The following is a 25,859-nucleotide window of genomic DNA, read 5'->3' as shown; positions in this document are numbered from 1 at the left end:
TGCTTATCCCAGGTATAATTAGTTTACCAATCTGCACCTCTACATGCCAAACATAAGCTTTGAGAATGTGCACAGTGTTCCACATGAGAATAAGGGAACAATGGGTTCTTCTACACACATTCTGGAAAATCTGCTTCAGTCAAGAAAGTTATGTCAGAGAATTTGAAAACAGAATTTAGGGGGATACTCATAAGATTTTAATTGCCACCTAGAAATGAAAGTCACATAATTAATTTTTTGTTAGTATGCATATACGTGTTTACGGTCCTGGTGCAAACTGAATCTGCAACATGCCATTAGAGAAGCCAAAACAAAATAAATAAATAAATAAAAATATTGATGCAGTCCATTGATAAATTGGAGTGTCACCTGATAATTTGTTTTCTGCATTTGAAGGGGAATTCTGCAAGAATCCATGTAGAATTGTCGGAAATGTAAGGCAAAAATGTATCACGTCAAACAAATTAGAATGGCTACAAACCAAGTGGTAGAACATCTCTTTGTGAAAACCAAGTACTGCAAGAGAATTAGAGGCCCTGGTGCTCAAGAACAACATGTCACAATCAAGGTGACAGTGAAAAAAGTGAAAATGTCTTTGATCTATTTTCAACATCTTACACAATATTTTGAACATTACAAAGCTTGCTGTCCACTGGGTTTCACAACTGTTGACACCTGTTCAGAGAGCCTGTTGGACTGAGGATGCAGTTGAAATATTGCATCTGTTTTAAGCCAATACAGCCTTCTTTAGCTAAATAATCACCGAAGACAAGTGCTGTGTGCATCACTATGACCCTGGAACAAAGGAGCAAAGCAACCAGTGGAAACACATGGATTAACCTCCACCTAATAAGGTGAGGACTCAACTGTCATTGGACAAGGAACTTCCATAGTGTTGTGCTAACAGATTATGCTCACAAGAGACAAATAATCAAAGGAGCATGCAAATTTCCTGACAAGATGAAGGGAGGATGTCAAGATGAACCATTGCTGGGAACTGTCCAAGGTAGTGTTTTCGCTCCACAACATCAGCCTAGGTCAGCCTAGGTCATTCTGCACAGAGCACAGGTACACATGCTGCTTCTTTAAGCTATCAAATCTTGGTTCATCTCTCATATTCACCTGATAAGGCACCAAGTCACTTTGCCTTTACCACTGAATAGCAAACATTTCCTGAATGACAGTGAGGTACACATGCTGCTTCTTTAAGCTATCAAATCTTGGTTCATCTCTCATATTCACCTGATAAGGCACCAAGTCACTTTGCCTTTACCACTGAATAGCAAACATTTCCTGAATGACAGTGAGGTGATTTTTGAGGTGGAATTTTTACTGAATACCCGAAATACAAACATTAACAATCAAGGATCCCCCAGTCATCCAGGGTTTGGAAAAAATGTGTTGCACTTAAGGGGAATATGCAGAGAAGGATTAAAACCCATAGCATATTGATTTTTCTGAAGGGATAATCAAAACTTTATGACCACTCCTTGTATGTATGCCATCCTAGTCAGCTTTGGTTCCATGCTAAGTCTAAGAATATTGGTAACAAAGCAGGAATCATTTGGAAAAGTCACTGAGGAAGTGGTTTCTGTTGCCTTCCTCTGACCTGGTATGAAGTAATAAGTGCAATACCTAGATGATTGTAATCAGTGTTTGTGGGGTTTAGTGTTGTGTTTGCATTGCTATGAAAAAATAACAGTGTCAGCAGCTATAGTATGGTTTATGAAGAGTTCATTTTCAAGTAATCCAAGTTGTGTAAATAATCTTACAGAATGAAGTACACTGTCAGTTTAATGAAAGACAAGAAAATTACTGGATTTTCGCTCAAATAAATCTGATATAGTGAAATACATCTTGATGTAGTATACACTGTCTAGTTTAAATTCAGGTGAAGCAAAAGTTTAGCTGGCCAAGCTTGTTAGTAATGTTAACTATTACTTCCTTGACTGCATGATTTTAAATGCATGATTGTCTCATGTCAGTGTCATCATCACAGACTATGGTTTCTATTTATCTGGACATAATCATAAGTATGTGAAACTGTGTTGCTGTGGACTAAGAGCAATATTAAGTATCTGTGTTGCTGCTGCTGTGGTCTGCAGTCCAAACACTGATTTGATGCAGCTCTCCATGTTACTGTATCCTGTGTGAGCCTCTTCATCTCCAAATAACTAATGCAAACTACATCCTTCTGAGTCTGCGTACTGTATTCATCTCTTGGTCTCCTTCTATGAGTTTTGCCCCCCCCCCCCCCCCCCCCCCCACAGTTCCTTCCAAAACTAAATTGGTGATCCCTTGATGTCTCAGAATGTGTCCTACCAACTGATCCATTCTTTTGATCAAGCTGTGCCCTAAATTTGTTATCTCCTGAATTCTATTCAGTGCCTCTTCATTAGTTACATGATCAACCAATTTAATCTCCAGCATTCTTCTGTAGCACCACATTTTGAAAGCTTCTATTCTCTTTTTGTCTAAACTTTATACTGTATATGTTTCACTTCCATACATGGCAACACTCCATACAAATACCTTCAGAAAAGACTTCTTAACATTTAAATCTATATGCAATGTTAACAAATCGTTCTTTTTCAGAAATGGTTTCCTTGCCATTGAAAGTCTACATTTTAGATCCTCTCTACCTCTGCCAACATCAGTTATTTTGCTGAGCAAACAGCAAAATTTATCTACTACTTTAAGTGTCTCATTTCCTAATCTCATAGCTTCCCCTCATTTAATTCAACTACATTAGATAATACTTGCTCTGCTTTTGTTAATGTTCATCTTATATTTTCCTTTCAAGACAGGTCCATTCTGTTGAACTGCCCTGCAATGTCCTTTGCTGTCTCTGACAGAATTACTATGTCATCAGAAGACCTTAAAGTTTTTATTTCTTCTCCCTGAATTTTAATAACTACCCTAAATTTTTCTTTTGTTTCCTTTACTGCTTCTTCAGTGTACAGATTGAACAACATCAGAGATATGCTACAGTACTGTCTCTCTCCCTTCTCAACCACTGCTTCCTTTCCATACCCCTCGACTCTTATAACTACAATTTGGTTTCTGTATAAGTGGTAAGTAGCCTTTTACTCACTCTGTTATACACCTGTTACCTTCAGAATTTTAGAGAGAGTATTCCAGTCCACATTGTCAAAAGTGTTCTCAAAGTCTACAAATGCTGAAAACATAGATTTGTCTTGCCTTAACCTATTTTCTAACATAGGTTGCAGGGTCAGTATTGCCTTGCATGTTTCTATACATTTCTGGAATCCAAACTGGTCTTCCCTGAGGATGGCATACACCAGTTTTCCCATACTTCTGTAAAGAATTCATGTTAGTATTTTGCAATGATGACTTATTAAGCTGACAATTCAATAATTTTCACACCTTTCAGCAACTGCTTTCTTTGAAATTGGAATTACTACATTCTTCTGAAAATATGAGGGTATTTCACCTGTCTCATTCATCTTGCACACCAGAGGGAAGAGTTTTGTCATAACTGGCTCTGCCAAAGCTGTCAGTAGTTCTGATGGAATATCGTCTACCCTTGTGCTTTGTTTTGACTCAGATATTTCAGAACTCTGTCAAATTCTTCCCACAGTATCATATGTCCCACCTCATTTCATCTATGTTCACTTCCCTTTCTATAATATTGCCTTCAAGTTCGTCTCCCTTGTATAAATCCTCTATATACTCCTTCCACTATTGACCTTTTCATTCATTGTTTAGGACTGGTTTACCATCTAAGTTCTTGATATTCATGCAGCTGCTTCTCTGTTCCCCAAAGGTCTCTTTAATTTTCCTGTAGGTGGTCTCTATCTTCCCCCTAGTGAAATGTGCCTCTAAAACCATACGTTTGTCAAGAAACTTCCTCGCAGATTAAAACTGTGTGCCCGACAAAGACTCGAACTCGGGACCTTTGCCTTTCGCGGGCAAGTGCTCTACCATCTGAGCTAGTGAAGCATGACTCATGCCTGGTCCTCACAGCTTTACTTCTGCCAGTATCTCGTCTCCTACCTTCCAAACTTTACAGAAGCTCTCCTGCGAACCTTGCAGAACCAGCACTCCTTTCTTTCAGGAGTGCTAGTTCTGCAAGTGCCAGTCTGATGTATGGCTTCACCGTCAGTGGTTCAGTGTGAATGGTGTTGTTGATTTATTTATGCCATTTTCTACTATATCTTCAAATTTCACAATGTGTGTTTTGAAGGAACAAACTACCTGTATTAAGTTTTGCTTCAAGTTCCACAAAACTGCAGCTGAAACCCACCTAAAGCTAAGGGAGGTTTTGGTGAGCAAAGTTTGAGCCAGCCAAGAACATTTGTGTAGATTAAGTGATTTAAAGATGGCTGGGAGTCTGTGGAGGATGACAAGTATTTGTCAAGCTGTCATCATGTACAACTCTGGAAATGATTGTTAAAGTGTATGAAGTGTTCCAGAAGCACAGAAGACAGGAAATCCGTGATGTTTGTGAAACCATTGGACTTTCATCTAGGGGATGTCAACGAATTATGGCTGATGAATTGTATGTGAGATGAAATGCAACTTTCAGATGTGCACTAAATTGTAAACAACAGTTGAAGGTAGCCCAGATGTTCTGTCCATAGTTATCCAGTCCATGGACTTTGGGTATATAGTTATTAACCTGCAACAAAACAACAGATTTCACAATGGGAGACACCACTCTTTCCACAGCACCAGAAAAGCATGCCAAGTTTGCAGAAACAGCAAGTATATGGTAGCTTTTTTATTTTAATTCATGGAATTATCCACAATGAATTTATTCCATGTGGTCAGAGAAATACATGGGAGTTCTACTGTAATGTTCTGAAGAGACTGCCAAATGTTAGATACAAACAGTCTGAGAGATGGGAGAACAAAGACTGGTTCTCTTCTTTTCTGCTACCCGCCCTCTCTCCCTTGCCCTCCGTCTAACCTCCTGACTGCACCTAGCTGCGTTACCCTCTCTCCACCTTGTTCCTGCATGCTCCCACTACCAGCACTCACCGTCCCCCATCCCACTCTGCCATCCCTCCCCCTCCACATCCCAGTGTCCTCCTAATCCCACTTGGCTGCCTCTCTCACCATGTGCTGCTGCTCATAGTCTGGCTTCATCTGCCAGAGACTATGGTCATGTGTGTGTGTGTGTGTGTGTGTGTGTGTGTGTGTGTGTGTGTGTGTGTATGTGTGTGTGTATGTTTGTGTGTGTGTCTGTTGTCTATTTCTGGCAAAGGCCTTGTTGTCAGGAAGCTCTTTTTGTGACAGTCTTTTTCTATGCCTATCTACGACTCAGCATCTCTGCTATATGGTGAGAAGCAACTATCCTTTACTAATATTGTTCCAAGATCTGACTAAAAATTTATGCAGCTTCTTTCAGATAGTGCTTCCTTACACTTAAGTGCATCAACTTCAAAAAGTCTGAGGTCTCTATTAATGTTGTTCACAGGGTCATTAATATACAACATGAACAACAAGGGTTCCAACATAGATCCCTTGGACATCTGAAATTAATCCTACACCTGATGATGACTCTCCATCCAAGATAACCTGCTGCATCCTCCCCACCATAAAATCCTCAATTCAGTCACAAATTTCACTTGGTACACAATATGGTCATACTTTGCACAATAAGTGTAGATTTCATAGTGAGTTAAATACTGGAAATCAAGAAATACTACATCTACCTGACTGCCTTGATCCAAAGCTTTCATTATGTCATGTGACAAAAATTTTAGTTGGGTTCTGCATGACCTATATTTCCAGAATCCTAGGAGCCGTAAGTTACCATTGATGAACTGGATATTGCCAGATTTACAATAATGTTGGTTTCAGCTGGTGTTCACTCTTAACAATTTATTATCAAAGTAGAGTAACAACGCCAAGTACTGTAATTTGCTTTCTGTAAATCAAAGAACACAGTGATTAAGTGATGATAAACCACAAAATCATTTGAGTTTGCAGATTCCATGGACACCAGATGAACAGTGGTGTGAATGTGGTGGTATGGGAAAATAATAAATTATTTTTTAAATATTGTATCCCCTGCATTTGGAGTCATTGGCTCATTCATGACAATCCCAATGATATTTAACCACTACTGTTGAACTAGTGATATGAAGGGAGTAACATGCAAAAATAATCAAACTGACTGAAATTAGTGCCAGATTCCAAATTTGTTAGTTTGCTAGGCCTTCTAGTCCTGATCACATTTCTCCTATAGAAATGAGGTTGTTTGGAAAAGGGTGGCATTTTGTCTTAAGGGAAGTGTGTGTGTGTGTGTGTGTGTGTGTGTGTGTGTGTGTGTGTGTGAGAGAGAGAGAGAGAGAGAGAGAGAGAGAGAGAGAAGCAATACTGGAGTCAAATCCCTAGTTTCCAGACTTGCTAACCAATTCATGATGGTCACAATGACTTTCATATCACAGTTCAATGGAAAAAAATTCTGCTATATTCAAATTCAGGCAACTGGGCAATTTCATTGAAGCAACAATCATAATACAGAAGGGAGATATTGAAACAGACTTTATAGTATGGATAGTACTCATTGTAATGAGTTACAGTTTTAGCTTTAAGAAATAATTATACTGATTATTGTGTGCTCTGCATCACATGCAACAGATTATGAGGGCAGTCTATTAAGTACTGTGAGCTGATTCAAGATCACCATGTTCTCTACTGGGCAAGTTTACGTTGCTTACTCAAGAATGGATTCATCCAATAATTTACGTATTCTTACAACTGGAGCAGAAACCAAAAATATTGTACATAATCAAGTTTTATGTTACATTTTAGTTGCAATGAATTTGTAAAAGATTTTAACTATTTTAAAAACATGTAAATGAAGTAAAACAGATGTCGTTCATTTTCCTATATAATATAATACTGGAATGAATAAATAACCATACAAATTTTGGTAATCACATCAGAGATGAATAAAACACTAAAGAAAAAAATGAAGAAGACTGATCACTGTGCAATGTAAAACTATTCAGATGGTGACAGTCTTCCTACAGAGCTCCTGAAGGTGTTCACTTTACAAAAGGTAATATTTTATTGCAGTGCAGTAACATTAAATGTTTATAACTGTAAACACAAAATTACTTTTCCTCCACAAGTAATATTTTTTAAATACCGGTAAATGGAAAATTTAATATGCAAATATCAAATCTTTATGTGAATGACTTTCACTTAGGAAAACAGAAAAAACTAAAAGAAAAAAATGCATTTTTACTCACTTTCTCCAAAGTATCTCTCAGGTCTATTTTGTGTTCCAGTTTGAATTTTGGTAAGTAGACCTCCACTTTAACTTCATACATTTCGTCCAGAATATCAGCTAGATTCAAAGATGCAAGCTTTGCTTCTAATTTCTTAAGACCATTATTCTTCTTTGGCAAGAGTATTACCATGCTCAACTGCCCCCCCTATAATAACAACAATAACAATAATAATAATGATAACAATAATAAGAATACTTATCATTGTAAATTCAATAGGAATTTTCAAAATAATTGTGTAGAATAATCAGTTTTCCCATTTTTTGTTTTTGTCTCACAAATGGTCATCAAATCTAATGATTAGTAAGTCACGTCCATAGCAGTGAATATGTGCCTATGTAATTGAAGGAGAAGACTGCATAACCTATATAAGATCCTCCAGACTATTTATTATTAAATAGAATCCACCACCATTTAATTTTGTTCAATATTACTCTTATGACACTGTTATAAACAAAAGCAACGGAAAGGTTCTGTAGATTACAATTATTTGGTAATTATGTCCCTAAGTGGTCACTGTAACCAGTTTATCAGAAATTAAGATAAGTTTTTCAGTGTCCTAAAACAACAAAACTTGGTCTCAGTAACCTCATAGTAAATTTCCACATTATGCTAAAACCTCATTTATGCAGCCCTCATTAATAAGAATTTTCAGTTTTCCTGGATTCACTTTTTGTTTCCTTTCTTTAACATATGTGTGGTATACATTTGGTAAGGTATGGTACATGTACAGCTGTCTATTGGCACCACATGTCAATAGAGATTGCCGGTGCCATGCTTCCAGCCACCATTACTTCAGTGTGTGTGTTTACCACTGTAATACGCTGTTTCATTTATAATGAATCTGTTATATGGGGACTCCTGTTCAATAGTAAACTATGATACATATTCTGATTAACAAAAGCTATGATTAATTCCAACTGTGAATTCCAGAAACTTGAAAATCTGATGTTCAAAAAGGAAGCCTTTGGGATCAATATATTGCGTTTGTTTGAAATTGACACTTTTTCTTATTTTCTGCAATATTTTAGTGATCTGTTTTCATTTTTCACTTTTAAGATAATTCATTATTGCATAAATTTCATTTACTTCATTTGACTATAATTGACAGCTAATTCAGCATTTCACTTCTTTTGCTTCCAAAATTTCCATTCCAAGATTATGTCCAAAAATAGATAATTATTCTGTATCTACAAATATCCTTTATATCTTACACATTTTCTTGATAAATTTTAACTCAGGCTTACAGCAAAAATGTATCATTGGTTTTCAGCACTAAGGAGTCGAGATATCTTTGTTTAATTTTATAAATAGTAATCATGAGGGAGTAATGGAGGGAAAACTGTTGTAAGAAGTAAAGTGTTGAACGAATTTTTATGTAAAATAGGTTGAAGTTTTACTTTGTTAACTGATAACTGTGATACTATAATCAAGTAGAATGTCAATTTTTATAAATTTGCATCATTGAAAAGGAATACAATATTATGAGTTATGAAACCAGTAATAACTGGAAACTGACTGCCTGTAAAACAACAGTTAATTGTTGGATATATTGAACTTGTAAATAAATGATGTTAATTTATTATCTACAAATCAATATCTTCTCTAAAACATCTACAATCTGGGCCACTTGAAGAATTATACCCAAAAATATACTGAACAATGAGCTGAGCCACGAATTTCATCAAATAATCCAGATGAGTGTTGGTACTAACTTCTAGTTTACTGAACAACCAACACTGGAACTTTTATTCTACAGTGTCATTTCCTAACATATACTGATAAACATATATATCTCTGGTAGTTCATACAAAGAAAAGTTACTGTTAAAATGAAACCGTTCAATTAATTTTTCATTTATGGGAGAGTGGCAATGGAGTGTTAGGCAGTATTTTTCTTTCCTCAAAATGATGTCTACAGATGATTTGCAGAACTGCAGTAGAGTAAAGAAAGCAAGAAATGAAATACCCAAGGAAGCATTACTCATTTGATATTCAGTCCAGTTCTGCAGGGAAAGGTGCTGAACTTAAACAGCAAGCTAACTGTTGTGGTTTCTAACTCTGCAGCCAGCCAAGGTTAGTTGGAAATACAGATAGCTCACCAAGACATACACCAGGTTTCAATGATGGGTGAAAGTGTTTTGGGGGGATACACGGGTTGCAGAAAACTTAAAAAAAGAATTGTAACAAGTTATTTTCTCTAAAAACTTAATCCCATAATGTATTTATAATGCAGACAAATCTGAAGGTTTACTGGATACCACCCTGTAAGGTGCTGGTGATCGTGCTGCTCTCAAATGTCACACAAGCTTGAAAGAAAAGTAATTTACACACTGCTTCAGTAAATAAACATGAATAGACTGTGGGAGTAACTACAGAGTTTAAGTACCAGAAAAGTGTTTCTTCTAAGTGCCAAAATAAAAGATTCTTATATTTCAGTACATTATTTTAGTTTCTGCATTTAGTAGAATATTTCCTGGTTTTTAGGAGCCCAATTTACATCTAGTCCCATCTAGTCTGGATAAACAGGGTTCTTGTGTATTTGTTTATTCATTCAGATTCCTTTCCAAGAAACTGTGGAACTGCTGGAGCAGTGACCTGAATGATGAGTCTTTTCTGTAACTGTTCAACTGCATTGCATTTCTAGGATGGTGGCAGTACTGTGAACTGATCAGTATGCATCTAATGGATGTAACCCTACTATCTGTTGCTTAATGCTTCATTGTGATGGAATATGAAGATGTCATCAAAGAAATGAATCACAAGCACAACAATATTTTGACAAATCATTAATTTAGTTGTTGAGTAACAGTGACAAAGCTAGATGTATAAAGTTAACTGAGATCACTGAAACCCTGGACTTCCATACATCAAACAGGAGAGCTTGATCTTTGTTCAAAAAACTAGGTGGTGGCTCCTGATGAGATTGCACATGTGATGCTGTTACCATCAACCAAGCTGTAGCAAACAACATGTCCACTTCCAGAACTCCTCAAGTCTGAACACATACTACTGTGGCTATTAAAGAAATAAAAGGACTCAAAACAGCTTTGCAAATCTGAAACTGAACACTGAGCATTGAAGAAGTAATGACAGCCATAAAATAAAAGAAACCTGTGAAAGCCCTGGGCATTTATAGCATTCTAGCAGATTACCTTTTGCACTATGGCAAGCATGTAATATGGGTGGCTGACTTTTTCACAAATATTTTGCACTGGGCAACATACCACGTGAAACAAAATGAGCAAGAGTAATATCTAGACTGAAAGCAGGTAAAACAAATGATAAGCCAGACTGTTATCAACAAATAGTTTTACTTAGTATGGTATATAAACTCTTGGAAAGAATTGTGTACAAGAGAATATGAGCCACAAGATCTTTGAGAATATACTGATTGAACAAACAGGATTCAATTCTATCTGCAACTGCACAGATCCGGTAGTCTGCCTAACAACTTTCACAGAAACTGGCATCCAGAATCAAGAGAAGTTGTCACTTATATTCACTGAACTGACAGCTACGTATGATACTGTCTGGAAGCAAGGTGTCAGACTGAAACTTCTACAACTCATTCCAAGCCAAAAAATTGACAATTTCATCAATGAAATGATCACTGTGCAATGTTTCCAAATACTAATGGGCAACAAGATGAGTTCACAGATGAAGCTAAATGATGGGCTGCGACAAGAATCTGCCCTGAGCCCTCTCCTGTTCAGTTTACACATTTCAGATATGACTAAAACCACATCTAGAAAGTTTGGATATGCTGATGACTGGGCACTCACAGTAATGTTACTGTGTCCATACTGACCAATGATTTATCAATTATTGCTAAATATTTCTATATACAGAAGTTGCATCCAAGTGTACTTAAGAAAATAACTCAACATTTCACCTGAACAACAAGTGGACCAACAAAGAGCTCATGGTCAATTTTGAAGAAAGGTTATTCTTTCATAACAGAAATAGCTAGGTATCATGCTTGGTAAAACAATCAACTACAAACACATCTATTAAGAACAGCTGAAATCAAAACTTGAAACATCATTCTCCAGAAACTCCATGGTACATCATGAGGCTCCTACTTCACCTTTTGGATTGGTCTACTATGTTACAGAATATTGCTCCTCAGCTTGGATGAACAATATTTACACAAGACTTGTTGACATGCAGCACAACCAGGACATGTGTTTCATAACTGATACAATCAAAGCTACACCTACTTTCTGGCTACCCATACTTAGCTAACCACCACCTTGATCTCTGTAGTGAAAAGTGCACTTGTAGAGGAGTACAAAAAGCTACAAAAATCCTCCCCTCCCTGTTAACACAGACATTTCAACCATCAGCAAAGGAAGGCTTTGCTGCCATCATTCACCCCTGGAAACTGCAAGGATGTTAGCTGATAATGGCTTTAATACTAATTACTTCTGCAGACACCCATGGTGAATTACTGCTATCACGGAACAACTTAAAATGCTGTATGAATGTGTGGTGTCTTTTTCTTCGGACATATCTGAAAGAACAGACACCACATATAATCTGCAGCTATGGTGCATATTATGTAAACTGAAGGTGGAGGGGGAACCAAGGAAAGGACAAGAGATGGAAGGAACTCATGATGTCAACTACATCAGGACTTTATGCATAGTCAGCGATGCTGAGTGAAAATGTGTGCCAGACTGAGATTCATTTGCATTAACCACTGCACAACCAATACACAGAGTTTATCACAACTGTGCAGATGATCTTGGTACAGCCCTTGGCTGATCCACATTCCCACCTAGTGCCACCTATCTGCAGTCTTTGTCCATATCCTCCATTCACTACTTTGCAATTCCACTGGAGGTTGGATGCGAAGGTGTTGGATTCATAGGTGCAATGAGTTCCCTACTATTCTGTATATACTGACCAAGACATTAAACAAGTGGAAGCCAAGATTAACAGAAGAGCAAAATTTTGGGAACAAAGGACAAAACAGTTAAAGGTTAACCAACAAACCACCCTCAGTACCAGTACTGATTTTTTCCTTGTTTCTTTAAAAAGCCAGATTTTGAACTGCAACCCTACACCAAACTTGCTGGATCATCATTTTGAAGACTATGTGTGAGTGTTAATAATCACAGCATAGGTAGCTACTCTAGAATTATAATGTACACATTTCTCACATTTTTAGCCTTTGATGCACAGCTAACAGCTACCACATCATGATGCTTAATAAAATTCATAAAAACTTCCTCAGCAACATTTTGAAAATTATTAACAAGATAAATGCATAAACATCAGAGTGTTGCAACAGGCTGGTAGTAAAATCAAAAGTCTATCTTAGTTCAACATCTGCTCCAATGGGTTCAGCACATGGTTTGTATGTTCAGTCATTTCATTCTTAAAGCTATGAACGAAATTGTGGTAGGTCCCAGTTTTGACTAAGAAGAAGTAGTGAGATGGTCTCAAAGCTATCATATAGCAGTATAATGGAAAAGACAGGATGAAATATCAACAATATGACAACAGTTAATATTGCTACTCACCATATAGGTCAGACAATGAGTCACAAACAGGCATAACTAAAAGACAACTATACATTTTAGATTTCAGCAAAAAACCCTCCTTCTGAAGTAGAAAACACACACATATTCACACAAGCACAACTCACACACACATGACCACTGTCTCTGGCTGCTATGGACAAACTACTTTGTAGCTGTGTCTGATGGGAGGAGCAAATTTGGTAGTGAAATCTGGTAGTGGCGTAGGACAGAGATACGGGGCAGGCAGGAAGGGGACAGGATATAGCAGGGTGGGGTGGGGGAAAGTGTAATGATAGTTGTGGGAGTGTGCAGAAACACAATGGGGAAAGGACAGGGCTGCTAGGTGGTGCCAGGAGGTTTGAAGGAAGGGAACAGAGTGAAAAAAGGAGGGAATTTGTGATGGGACATCTTCCTCCAGCATTACCTTTCCTCAACAATTGTAGTCAATATCACAATATCAATAATATTTTTCGAATTTTGGACTGGTTAGTATTATCTCAGCTGTTTTTCTGAAAAATTTCTTATAATTTTGTACATAATTTGTTATAATTCAAGCCAGAATCTATGAATAGGAATTATTATTTTGGATGTTATAATTGATAAATAAAAGTTCTGAATGTACAGTTAATTTTTTTAGAAACATCTTAAATTATGAATTATTTGGCACACTTAAAATTTCTATTATTAATTAAGCAATGTAGTACTTTTTATTATGTTTATTCCTGCATTCATTTATGAAATAAAAATCCAAACTAATAGAAATTTGTTTGTCAAGAAAAACTGTAAACCCTTTGGAATACTGTTATTACCACAGAGTGAAGTAGCTGTAAGCATGCCTCAAATTTGATTGGATGTATTTTTGTATTTTGGGCAAACAATGTAATTTTGGGTTCGTTAGTGTGAAAAATCAAAAGACAGTGTGATGCACTAAAATGTGACAAAATAAATGAATGTAAAAACAAAAATTCTGCAACAACAATGTTTAAAATTATTTAGATCAATTTAACCATGAGGACCTGAAATGTGAGAATTTCAGGTTCAAGAATCAGACCCCTAGACACAAAGAACTGGAGCCAACTCTAGAAGAAAAGACAAGTAAACTAAAAGGTTTATTGTACTCTTACTCCTGTCATATCTTCAGAAAAGACTTTGCTTATTGTGGAACAACAGTGGCAACTAGGAAGAAGGTGGGGGATCACAAATGTGGGCGACATCCGTGATTAATTGACAATTAATGAAATGTTATCTGTTGTAGAAGGTGCTCTATTTTGTTAATGACTGCTTTCATAGGTAGCCATACCTTTACTGGGATAGGAGATGCCTGGAATAGGTAGAGAGGGTAGGGTGAACGGGACAGATCTCGCATCTATGTCCACACCTGCACCCAACCCCTTACCATGTGGCTCATATTCCTGCAATAGACCTAGATGCAAGCTCTGCCCCAAACATTCACCTACCACCACCTACTCCAGTCCTGTCAGACACATCTCCTATCCCATTAAAGATATCCTCCCACCATTACCTACTCCAGTCCTATCATAGGCATTTCCTATCCCATCAAAGGCAGAGGTACTTGTGAAACCAGTCATATGACCTACAAGCTATGCTACAATCACTGTGCTGCATCCTAGATGGGCATCACAACTAACAAGCTGTCTGTCCACAAGAATGGCCACCAACAAACTATGTCCAAGGGACAGCTCGACCACCCAGTTGCTGAACATGCTGCCAAACACAATGTGCTTCACTTGAATGACTGCTTCACAGCCTGTGTCATGTGATTCTTCCTACCAACACCAGCTTATCTGAATTGCACAGGTGGGAACTATTCTTGCAACATATCCAACATTCCTGTAATGACTCCACCCCTCAACCTCTTCTCGCCTATGTGTGTGTGTGTGTGTGTGTGTGTGTGTGTGTGTGTGTGTGTGTGTGTGTTAGAGATGGGTCATTCACAAACTGATGGGTCCAAAGGAACAGTTCACCTAGACGAACAGAATGAGTGAGGAACAAATTCTAAGGAACGGTCTTTCATAGTTAACTTCAGTTGAGGCTTTCTACTTATAGTTCCCAGGAATGGGAAATGGTCCGTCTCATTCCTGCAGTGGCATGTTGGCCGGTCTTGTTCCAGCCTCGGTCCCATTCCTGTCTGTCTCAGTCTGTGGCGTCATATTTATAGTTCCCGGGAATGGAAAATGGTCAGTCTCATTCCTGTACAGCAGTCTCATTCCAGCCTTGGTCCCATTCCAACCTGTCTCGGTCTCGCTCGGCCGGACTCGTCCTTCTTCACATGGCCACCAATCACAGTTCCACTGCTGTCTGCTCATAGTTAGTTCAGTATCAAGTTGTTGTTTCTTTCATTCACTTTGCACAGCCATTCTAGATTTGTTTTAAACCTTTTTTGAACTCTGAATTTCTGGTTCTTTTAGTATTCTATTCAGTGTCCATGACTGGTAATTAAAATGTATTTTATAATTACATAAAATACATAAAAATTATGTGGTATGCCTTTTCAGGCAACAAAATGGTGTATGAGCTTACTTCACTATTTCAATAAACAGCAGAAGAAATACTTGCAAAAAGACAAACTTTTTTTGTTATCACACTTGCAAAGGATGTTGGCAAGGCACACATGAGTTTCCATTTTTCATATTTTTTTGTATCAAGGTAAAAGAACTCCGCTGTAAGTTACTAGCACTAATGGCTGCACTCCTAATTGTGGAGCTGAAAATTGACACTTAAAAACATTAATTAGATTGGATTACAATTGAAATAAATACAAATCCACGTCTAGACAACAGGGACTCTATTTTTCAAATAATAATTAACAATATAGCTACAGGTTTTCTCTTTGCAGACCTCACATGTCTCACGCCAGAACAGTTATTCCATTAGCACAGGAAGAACAACTGAACCACAATTATCACAGAAAACAAAAAAAGATTATAATTGTTGCTGTCCATGAATGTAGTTCTCTGATAACAGTTTTAATTCACACAGAAATTAAATTATTACAGAAATAATGAAATAATTATTGTCAATTTTACACGATACAGTCTTTTTTATACGTAGTATCGATAATATTTGTTGATGTTTGTACACTTAGTTCATTTTAACATATTGTGGCTAGAACATAGTGTCATGGATTTTACACAAGGATGAATGAGTTTGCCAGCTGTAGTGCGTGCGTGTGTGTGTGTGTGTGTGTGTGTGTGTGTGTGTGTGTGTTTTACTTCAGAAGAAGGCTATTTGCCGATATCTAAAATGTATAGCAATTTTTTCATGTAGCCTGTCTGCGACTCAGCATCTTCTCTACATGGTGAGTAGCAATCTGTCCTTTCATCATATTGTTGTTATAGCAGTATAACATACCCCTAAGATTCCCAACCTGAAGAATCATCCATCAAGCAGCAACTTACACTTCAAAGATAAAAGGACTGTTATCTAGCACAAAAGCATGCAGAATAAAGATGATAGTACCTCAAGAACAAAACATAGAGATACAATGTGAAATGATCACATGTACGTAGTTTTAGAGACTTTTAGATGATCTAAATTGGAGATTTAAATTTCTTGGTATGATAATTAAAAGACTACAGCTGATTTACTAAGACATTAGCCTATTTGTGAAAAACTGGCATGAACCATACAGAAGTTGTGTTCAGATCTGTGGGGTCCATATAAGGCTGTACAGTAGCTAACATAAACAAAGGAAGGCAGCACGAATGGTTTCAGTATTGTTTGACTAGCTGGAGAGTGAAAGATAAATGCTGAAACATCTTATCTGGCAGGCACTTCAACAAAGATACTTTGTTACTCAAAAAGACCTATGTTACAATGGGAAACGTATGAATGATCTTAAGTCCCCTAGGTATCAGTCCTGTATAGATCATAAAGATAAAAGAAGACAAATAACAGCTCACACAGAGGTATACAATCTTTCTTACAACACTCCATCTGTAACTGGAATAAGAAGAATGGTAATGTACAGAAAAATGAAAAGTACCTTCCGTTTACTGTGAGCCATGGAGTATATATGTGTAAGACCTAAGTCTGACTAAGGAACCTCATGTAGATGTGATCATCTTAGAATTATTAAGATCCTATGACAAAATTATCCCAAGTGTTATGCAAGCTACATGAGACAGATAAAATACCCTGAAACCTAAAGAAGGCTGTAATAATTGCAATTCCAAAGAAGGCAATTTGAACCGTCAATGTAGCAAGTCTTGTTTGCAAAATACTGACACAAATTATTTACAGAAAAATTGAAATACTTACAGAATCCAACCTCAGAGTTGATCATTTAGGGTTCTGGAGAAATGTAGGAACACACAAGGCGATATTGATCCTACAACTTATCTTAAGATAAGTTCAAGAAAATCAAACCTGTGTGTATTGCAATTATTGATTTATTTAATGATTTTGACAATTTTGATTGGAATAGACCCTTTGCAATTCTGAAGGTAGCAGGGATAAACACATGGAGTGAAAGGTTGTCGACAGAATGCACTGAAATCAGACTGCAGCAACAAGGGTCAAAGGACATGAAAGTGAAGCAGTATTTGAGAATGTGGTATGACAACTGTGCAAACTTATCCTCGATTTTACTCAATATGTATTTTGGGCAAGCAGTAAGGAACAGTAAAGAGACATGTGGAAAAGGAAATGAAGTTCAGGGATGGTAATGAACTTGTAAGAGCTGTTGAATTGAATGAACAGTGTCATAAAAAGAGGTTCTACAATGAAAATCAACAAAATTAAAACAAGGATAAAGGATTGTTGTCGAATTAAACAGGTGATGCTGAAGGAATTGGATTAGAAAATGAACACTAAAATTAGTAGATAGGTATTGCTATTTGAGCACCAAAATAAGTGACAGTGGTCAAATCAGGGAGGATATGAAGCATTTTTGAAAAAAAGTATTTGTCAAAATCAAAGATAGATTTAACATTAAGAAGTCTTTTATGAAGGCATTTGTCTGGAGTGGAGCCTTGAGTGGAAGTTAAATATGGATGATAAGCAGTTCCAACAAACAGAGAATAGAAGCTTTAGAAATGTGATACTATAAAGAATTCTGAAGACTGATTAAAAAATGAAGAGGTACTGAATTAAGTCAGATGGAACAGAACATTATGATATAATTTGACTAAATAAGCGATCAGTTGATGGGACATATCCTGAGACATCAACGAAGGGTCAGTATCATAACTGAGGAAGTGTTGGGGGATAAAGTGAAACGGTGTCTTGGTTACAGTATGCAGGTTCAAATGAATTTAGTTGTGGTAGTCATTTAAATATGAATAACCTTGTACAGGATAGACTAGTGCGGAGTGCAGTTTCTGGACTGCAGACCACAACAACAACAGCATATATAGATGTTGATACATACATGCACAAAATATTTTCTTGATTTAATATGGTAGTAACATCAACAATATGTAACAGACTTGACCATAGTGCTCATACTGGCTTCATTTCTAGTACTAAGCATACAAACAGGTGCCTTATGGTGTATTCTCCAGAGAATACACCAACATGTTGAGCATTATATTTTATTGCACATGATGGCAGAACAACACATACAGAACTGAACTTAAACATGGTGGCTCACAAAGAAATCAGCGATGAAATACAATGCAAAGATGGTTTGCTTATGCAGCGATATTTCTGGGGACAAGTTTATCGGCTCCACATAGGATGGCATCAGGAGAAGTTGTGAGGTAGATGAATGATAGTAAGCTCAAAGGAGTCCTCCAGTAGTGGTGTTGGAAGTTGTTGAGCTGCAAGGGTTGGCCAGTTGACGTGGAAATCATGGAAGCGAGCCGGTCGTCGTACAGGCCATGTGTCTCAAGTGGGGGGACAAAAACCTCAACACGGTGAGACAGGCGAGAGCGGGGACGTGCTCGACACAGGTAGCGGTGAGCAGTTTTTGGTTGAGGGCTGTGAGCTTGATTGAGAGAGTGTGTTTGGTGGGGAGCTTGGCATCGAGCTTGACGAGGAGTTCTGAGATGCACACGACGGTGAGTTATCGCTCGAGGGAGGGGGCAAAGATGGAGCGTCATGTGATAGTAGGCGGAGTGGAACGCTCGTGTCAGGTGATAGTGTAGATTCGGGTGCGGCATGAGCTGGTTTGAGTCTGTTCAGCAACAAAGTGATGGGGGAATTTTTTATCAGGATGTCACACGTGTTTGTGGATCATCAAAGCACATGATAGATAAGGGCCAGAGTGTGGGGGCTGGAGAGGTACTCGGATGGAGTCATCCCAGAGCATGACAAAATTACGGAGGTGGGTGAGCGGATGGCGGGCTGGGGTGGGGGGGGAATCAGCAGCACACGTTCAATGAACGAGGGTACGGGTGAAAGTGAGTGACAGGCAGGACAGACGATTTTTCCTGGGAGGACCAGGGTTTGTCCACATATGTATTTTGCAACTGTCCCTTTGATGTCTTCCTTGTAGGTTGCATGAGCACCAAGCAGTACAAGTGGCAGGGACTCCATCCATAAGGAGTTGTGGTACCGGAGGACTGCCATGAAGGTGCGGTGCCAGCACTCGACGAGGTCGTTGCTTTTCGAATGGTAAGCAGTCGTGTGTATGTGTCGGATTCCGCAGATATGGCAAATGCCATTGAACAGGGCCGACTTGAACTGACGGCTGTGGCCAATGGTAATGCCTGCGGGACAACCGAAATGTGATACCCACGACTGAATGAAAGAATGAGCGACAGTTTCTGTGGTAATGTTGGGAAGAGGGGCGGCTTCAACCCAACGAGTAGTACGATCAATGGTGGAAAGTATGTAACGGAAACCATTGGAGGCGGGAAGAGGGCCCACAATGTCGATGTGCACATTCTGAAATCCTCCAGGGGGAATAGGGAAGTTGCCGAGAGGGGGAGAGGTGTGTTTGTGTACCTTGTACCGAGGTGGCGATGTGTCCCAGGAGTCAGCACGACAAGATGGCTGCGCAAACTCCGGAATCGTGAAAGTTTGGTTGGGTTCGTGAAATGTTAGTAGGCACAGCAGCTGTGGGTGCGGCCTTTGGCAGCAGGGTCTCGGTCAAAACATGTGAATTGCATTCAGGCGCGAATGCACTGTCTGTGCAGTTCATTGAGTTCACACGGTGGCACACAGGAGTAGCAGTTTCACAGTTTGCAAGATCATCCACTGGGGACAGGCCAGGTTGAAGTGAGGCGCGGCGCGCATGCGCACTGGTACACAAGTCAGAGTCAACAACTGTGGCAGGAAGAGGGCGTGGCGCTATGGGGCTGTCAGTACATGTGGTGATAGCAGTACAGGGGCCTAGTTTACACATGTCTGTGTATGACATTGCGCTGACAGCACCATTGATAGAGGTTACGAAAGAGGAGCACATGGAAGTAGGATTGTCTGTACAGTCAATGCACTTACTAACCTCGATTTGTCCTTGTTGAAGTGTTTTTAATTTCAAACTGCTTTTGTGGATCCAGTGGGCGAGCTCGAAATTTTCGTTGCGTAGGCGAGCGACCTGTTCTTGCTCGACAAGACACTTGTGTGTAATTTCTTGCAGCACAGTCGAAAGAGACGAGCACGTGTGTACTAGTTGAGCACGAACAGATACATCCAGGGAGCAAGGGCTCAACGGAGCACAGGGAAAGTGAGTGTTTGTCGGGTGATGAAACACAGTGTTGCACACTATGTCTGGGGAAAGTTTGTGGTGGCGCAAGAAATCAGTGCCTATGACAGGTTCGTCAATATCACAGACTAGGAAAGTCCACTCGAGCTCGCAGTTCGGAGAGAGCATAACAGGGTGGGATGTCAAACCGATGCACTGCAGTTTAGTGGAGTTGACGGCTTGTAGTGACGTGTGATGGGAACGAATGTTCTCGGATGCTAGAGACGTAGGCAGTAGGGACACATCAGCACCCATGTCAACGAGGAACAGTTGTCCTGAAGACATGTCTTTGACGTATAAGCATCCACAAATGTTCGGTCGTTCATGCACCGAGTGAAGCACTGGGAGGTGCCTGTCTTGTGCGCAAGAGGCGGCACCGGAACCTACTTGCGACCAGCGTTTGGGAAACAGCAAGGCGGTCTGCAGTTCCTTGCAGCATCACCAAAACGTGTGTGGAAGTAGCAGTAGGGGTAATGTGGAAGTGCATCCTGCAGAGACCCTGTAGCCGAGGGGGAAGGACGAGGGTCCGTGCCTGCTGAAGAGTTGACTGCGGGAGGGGGCGAGGCTGTCGGCGATGCCGGCGAGTGGTTATCGGTGGCCAAATTAACACAGCGTCTGCGGCGTGCAGGGGGAGGGTGAAGCTGTTGGTGGGAGGTGGGTTCAATTTGCCAGGTGTGAAGCTCGCATTGTAGTGCAGAATGAGCTCGGTCAGCGGCGCGGATAAGTACGTCAGTTGCTTGAGCTTTGAGGCAAGAGATGGCAGTTCGGACAGATAGAGGAAGCTTCTTAATCCAGATTGACAAGAGCATGTTATTGGGCATGGCCTGGTTGTTAACGAGAAGTCAGAGACAGCGCCACAGCTTTGATGGAGTCGAGTCGCCGAGTTTTTCCTTGTAGATGAGCTGCTGGACCTTCTCAGTCGACGTCTGTGTAACATGTTCCAGTGTCGTCCTCTTAACAGAAGTGGATTGTCTACCTGAGGAGGTGTGATGACTAAATCATGAATCAAGTCAGCATGGTCGTGGAGATTGTTCATGAGACAAATACACCGTGAGTGGCCATCAAGTGAATAATATTTAAAGATCTGCACGACTAAGGTGAACCAGAATTCGGGGTTCTCAATGGAGAACACAGGCAGTTTTGGTAGTTTCACGAGTGGTGGCAGCCTGGAAGCAGACTGGGGGGAGAAGTGCGGAAGCAGATGTGAGGTCGAAAGCATGGGCGGCAGTAGCATTCTCGAGCCTTCACGGCGCGGTCGGGGAGCTCGATGGCGCTGTTAACTGACCCTGCGGTAGAGTGAAGGTGGCACATTGTGGTGGAGGATGATGTGTCATGTCGCAGAAGGCCAACATGGATGAGGCACCGGTTTGTGCCGAAAACGAATACAGAAGCTCGACAGGAGCCGGCGCAGATGTGACAGGAGAGATGTGTTTCACTCCATTCGAAATCACGTTCGGATAAGGTGAGAGCCGTGGCACAGAGCACTGGGCTGTAGTAGTTATGTTGTTATGCCCACTAGACCACTTGTTGTTCATGTCGCAGGCTGATATGCCGAAGTCGGAAGACACATATTGATGTGGGACAGAAGTAGCAGCAAGCGTGGTAGGAAGCTGAGGTGAAAGGCCCATGAGCCTGGCAGGGCCGACCACGTGGCTGTAGTTAATGTGGGGTTGCACGGAGTAGGGTGTCGAGAATTGTTGCTCCGGCAGTGGGAAGTTGTCCAATGAAACATTAATGGAGTTCAACGTTGGTACCGCATTGCATTGAGAGCCGTAAGTAGTGGTGGCACGGTTGGTGGAGGTAGGCACATGAGGTGGCAGGAACAAAGGCATGTGGTAACCAGATTCATGCGTGTTCCTAACCTCACTTGTTGTTACAGGCTCAAAAATATTGAGCAACACCGGGGGAGCCGCCGAAGGGTAAACACCGTGTTGCAATCCTGGTGGGTGTACATCGTCAGCAACATGGTGCATATTTGTCACAAAATTGGGTGTCAGGTGTGGAGCCAAAGTCATTGTTTGAACACAGTTGTGGTACAACACACTGGCGAGGTCGTCGTGGGGACTGTCGGAAAGCAAAAACGAATAACGAAGAAATTCGGGCTCACCATTGTGGTGGATTCAGGGTGGTTTTCTCCAGAGAATACACCAACATGTTGAGAACTATATTTTATTGCACATCATGGCAGAACAACACATACGGAACTGAACTTTAACATGGCAGCAAACAAAGAAGTCAGAGATGAAATACAAAGCAAAGATGGTTTGTTTATGTATCGATATTTCTGGTGACGAGTTTATCGGTGCCATAGGTTTGTGTGTGAGTTGTCACCTTTCCTCATTTTTTTCTAAGCAATTCATTGTTGTATAAAGTTATGTGTCTCTAATTTCATGCTACTGTTATTGAATGGCAGAGAAGGTTTTTACCAACTCAGTAAATTTATTAGCAATACCTTGTAATTGAGCTTCAAAACTTGAGCTTGAAGTTGTTTTGCCTCTGTATACATAAAGTTTTTCTTTAGTTTCATCATATCTACAGTTTTCTTCTGAGTTGCAGAAACATGGAAAGGCATGGGGGATGTGTCATCTTTCTTGAATGGGATATTCCACAGGCCTTTAAAGTAAATTGCATTTACAAGCACCAGGCAAGTCAACTGGCTCAAAGAACCTGCAAGAAACAGACATAAGAAATTTGCTAAAATGATATCAACAATTACTCCTTTCTTTTAGTGGCAGCCTCCTAGTTATATGTTATATGTTATTGGCTGAGAGCATTGGAGAGGACATTGCTTTTCACTTCACGATGGTGCGCAGACTACACGTGAAGATGTAGAACATTTACTTCAGCCCATGATCACAAAATTGTTTAGTAACTATGCCAACATCAACTCCCTGGTCACACTACCAATAAAATACAAGTACTGCTTGTCCAATAGCTGCATCATAATATGTTAGGGGACAAAATTTCATTGAGGCTTTTATTAGAGGAGACTATATGAAAAAACAACAAAAGTGAATACAAAAACACTCCGTCAATGGATAAAGGTTGCGGCATGCATAAAAACCAGCAAATAAATAGTGTAAACAACTGCAATGAAGGGTAAGTAGACATGTAAGGAGACTTAATATGTTTCAGTAAAATCAATCAACTGCTGTAATCAGTCACCATCATGAAATTCTTAAGAACAACCATCTAAATTGATTTAAGATGGGATGAACACATATTATTAATAGCTATACTTATTTGCAAGTTCCATAGACCAGAATTCAGATTGCTCACTATAATGAGGAACAAGTCAGCTTACAATTCTAACACATTTTCTCAATGAAAGATAAATCTGTCTGTTGGTAAGGCCACTGCCAATTAGAGATATGCCAGAAAAGTCATAAAGAATTGTGCAATGAAAACAATCAATTTTTAACAATATAATGTAATTGTATAGATAAAAAAACTACTAACCAAGTGGTGGCAGAACACATACATAAAAGAAAGTTAAAATTAGACAAACTTTTGGAACTACTTGGTAAATATAATTTATAATGTATCCAATTACATTATAAAGAACTGTACATAATTAATATACATAGGAATTTGTTTACAGTTGTCTGACTGGCTTTTGTGAGCTGCTATTCAGTTGAGAAACCTTAACAAGACAGATTATTAGAAAGGTACATACGACACAGAAAAGAGCTTCTGAACTCATTAACAGTTCATTCACTAATGAGGAACCATTACTAATTTGGATTTAAAAAACAGATAGAGAAGATTCAGGGAAAAACTGTGCAAACTCATTATGGGATTGTGTAGCAGGTAAGCACACATTTCAGGTAGGTAACATAGGTGTGTTCCAGCATAACCTCAGTATACCAAGATTAGATTTGGAATGACAGACTGTGCATGGAAAGATTGGAAAAGCACATGATGCAATGTCATACTCTATGATACAGGGTGTTTCAAAAAGAATATATGAGTTGTGACCAAAAAGCAATGCAAATTTTTTAACTTCATGGGATTTACACATCTGATTTTCAATTTATTTTTTTATCTTGTTAATAGACATTTTCCTGACATGTGTTTGTATTTTAAGCTGTTTTGAATATTTAGTTTATTGTTGATGGTCAAAAAGGTTATACATGTTTTCAAATGTGTGGCAAATTTTAACTTCTGATAAAGATGGCTCAAAAAATTTGCATTAGAGTTTACTTTAAAAAAAAGAATAACCTGCAGTACCACATTCAAAATGTTGACTGTGGCTTTTGGCAAATCTGCTATGAGTAAGACAAGAGTTTATGAGTGGTATGAATATTTCAAAGAGGCCCGAGAAGGCAGTGAAGATAACAACCATCATGAATGCCCTAGCACATCAATTACTGATGACAATATGGAAGAGGTAATGAAAATGGCTCTGGAAAATCACCAAATCACCACGAGAGAGGTTACAGATGATGTCAGCATATTCTTTGGCTTATGCCAAATTTCAAACAATTATTTTTGGATGTGTTGGCATTAAACACGTAACAGCAAAAAAGATTAGCTGCACTGCACAATTCCACACAGTACAAGAAGTATTGCTGTGAAAGCGCCCAAAGTGTACCAAACATGGAAAACTTAACCCCAAATGGCAACTCTTATACACCGCCCCATTTGTAATTATGCAAGTTCCTCATCCAGGATCATATAGAGTAGCTTACCCTATAAATAGAAAGGAAAGGGCCTTTATCCAGGCAAGGATCTAAAGTAATTTCTATGCTGAATGGGTTTGACAAAAGGTTAAACCAACTCATGAAGTTATTTTTCTTTAGTGAAAATATTTCAGTACAAATTATGAAAGATGTCCACTTACTTTTATGAAAAGTTTCTCTCTTCTCATTTATATTTGTGTACATAGAAATAAGGTAAGTTATTGGTTATTGAAGGTTTTGTTCACTGAGAAAAGGATGTTGTGAAATGAGTAATAAGCTGAATTTAATCACCGTGATGCAAATTCACTACCAAAATACATACACCTTCCAACCAAAAAATTGGTAAATGCAGAGGGGACAAATAAATGATGTAGCATTATGACAAGAGGCAACACACAAGTGCAGTAGAAATTTGCATCATAGGAGAGAGACCTTGGTGCATGCATGATGGCATAACAAGCTCAATATGCTTCTTAACATGCCAGATGCTCAGCTAACATTAGTATCTCTACACCACATAGAATATACCCACAAGATTATGAATATAAATTGATGTCTAAAATAATTACTGACATCTATACTATAATAATAAAACTAAAAGGAAAAGAAAACTAAAAAAGGAAATATTTACATGGATGGAAATAAAATGAACTAACTACAGAAAGCTATCTACACACCAGGTTAATATTTACAATATATACTCAGAAATCTACATTATGGCTATATCC

The 25,859-nt window shown here is 39.0% G+C and overlaps 1 protein-coding gene across 1 annotated transcript in view; it reads right to left on the bottom strand.

Moving 5' to 3' along the window:
• Nucleotides 1-23,122, bottom strand: part of LOC124777227 (leukocyte elastase inhibitor-like) — a 76,192-nt gene extending 53,070 nt beyond the window's left edge. The window contains exons 1-2 of the mRNA XM_047252552.1: nt 22,902-23,122; nt 7,230-7,415 (exon numbers count right to left, since the gene is read on the bottom strand). Of these exons, the coding sequence (XP_047108508.1) occupies nt 7,230-7,415; nt 22,902-23,021 (306 nt within the window). The 5' untranslated portion in view covers nt 23,022-23,122. The remainder of the gene's footprint in view (nt 1-7,229; nt 7,416-22,901) is intronic.
• Between the last annotated feature and the right edge of the window lie 2,737 nt (nt 23,123-25,859).

Source organism: Schistocerca piceifrons, chromosome 2 (assembly GCF_021461385.2).
Source record: "Schistocerca piceifrons isolate TAMUIC-IGC-003096 chromosome 2, iqSchPice1.1, whole genome shotgun sequence".
NCBI classification, from domain to species: domain Eukaryota; kingdom Metazoa; phylum Arthropoda; class Insecta; order Orthoptera; family Acrididae; genus Schistocerca; species Schistocerca piceifrons.
This window is presented reverse-complemented; position numbering and strand designations above follow the sequence as displayed.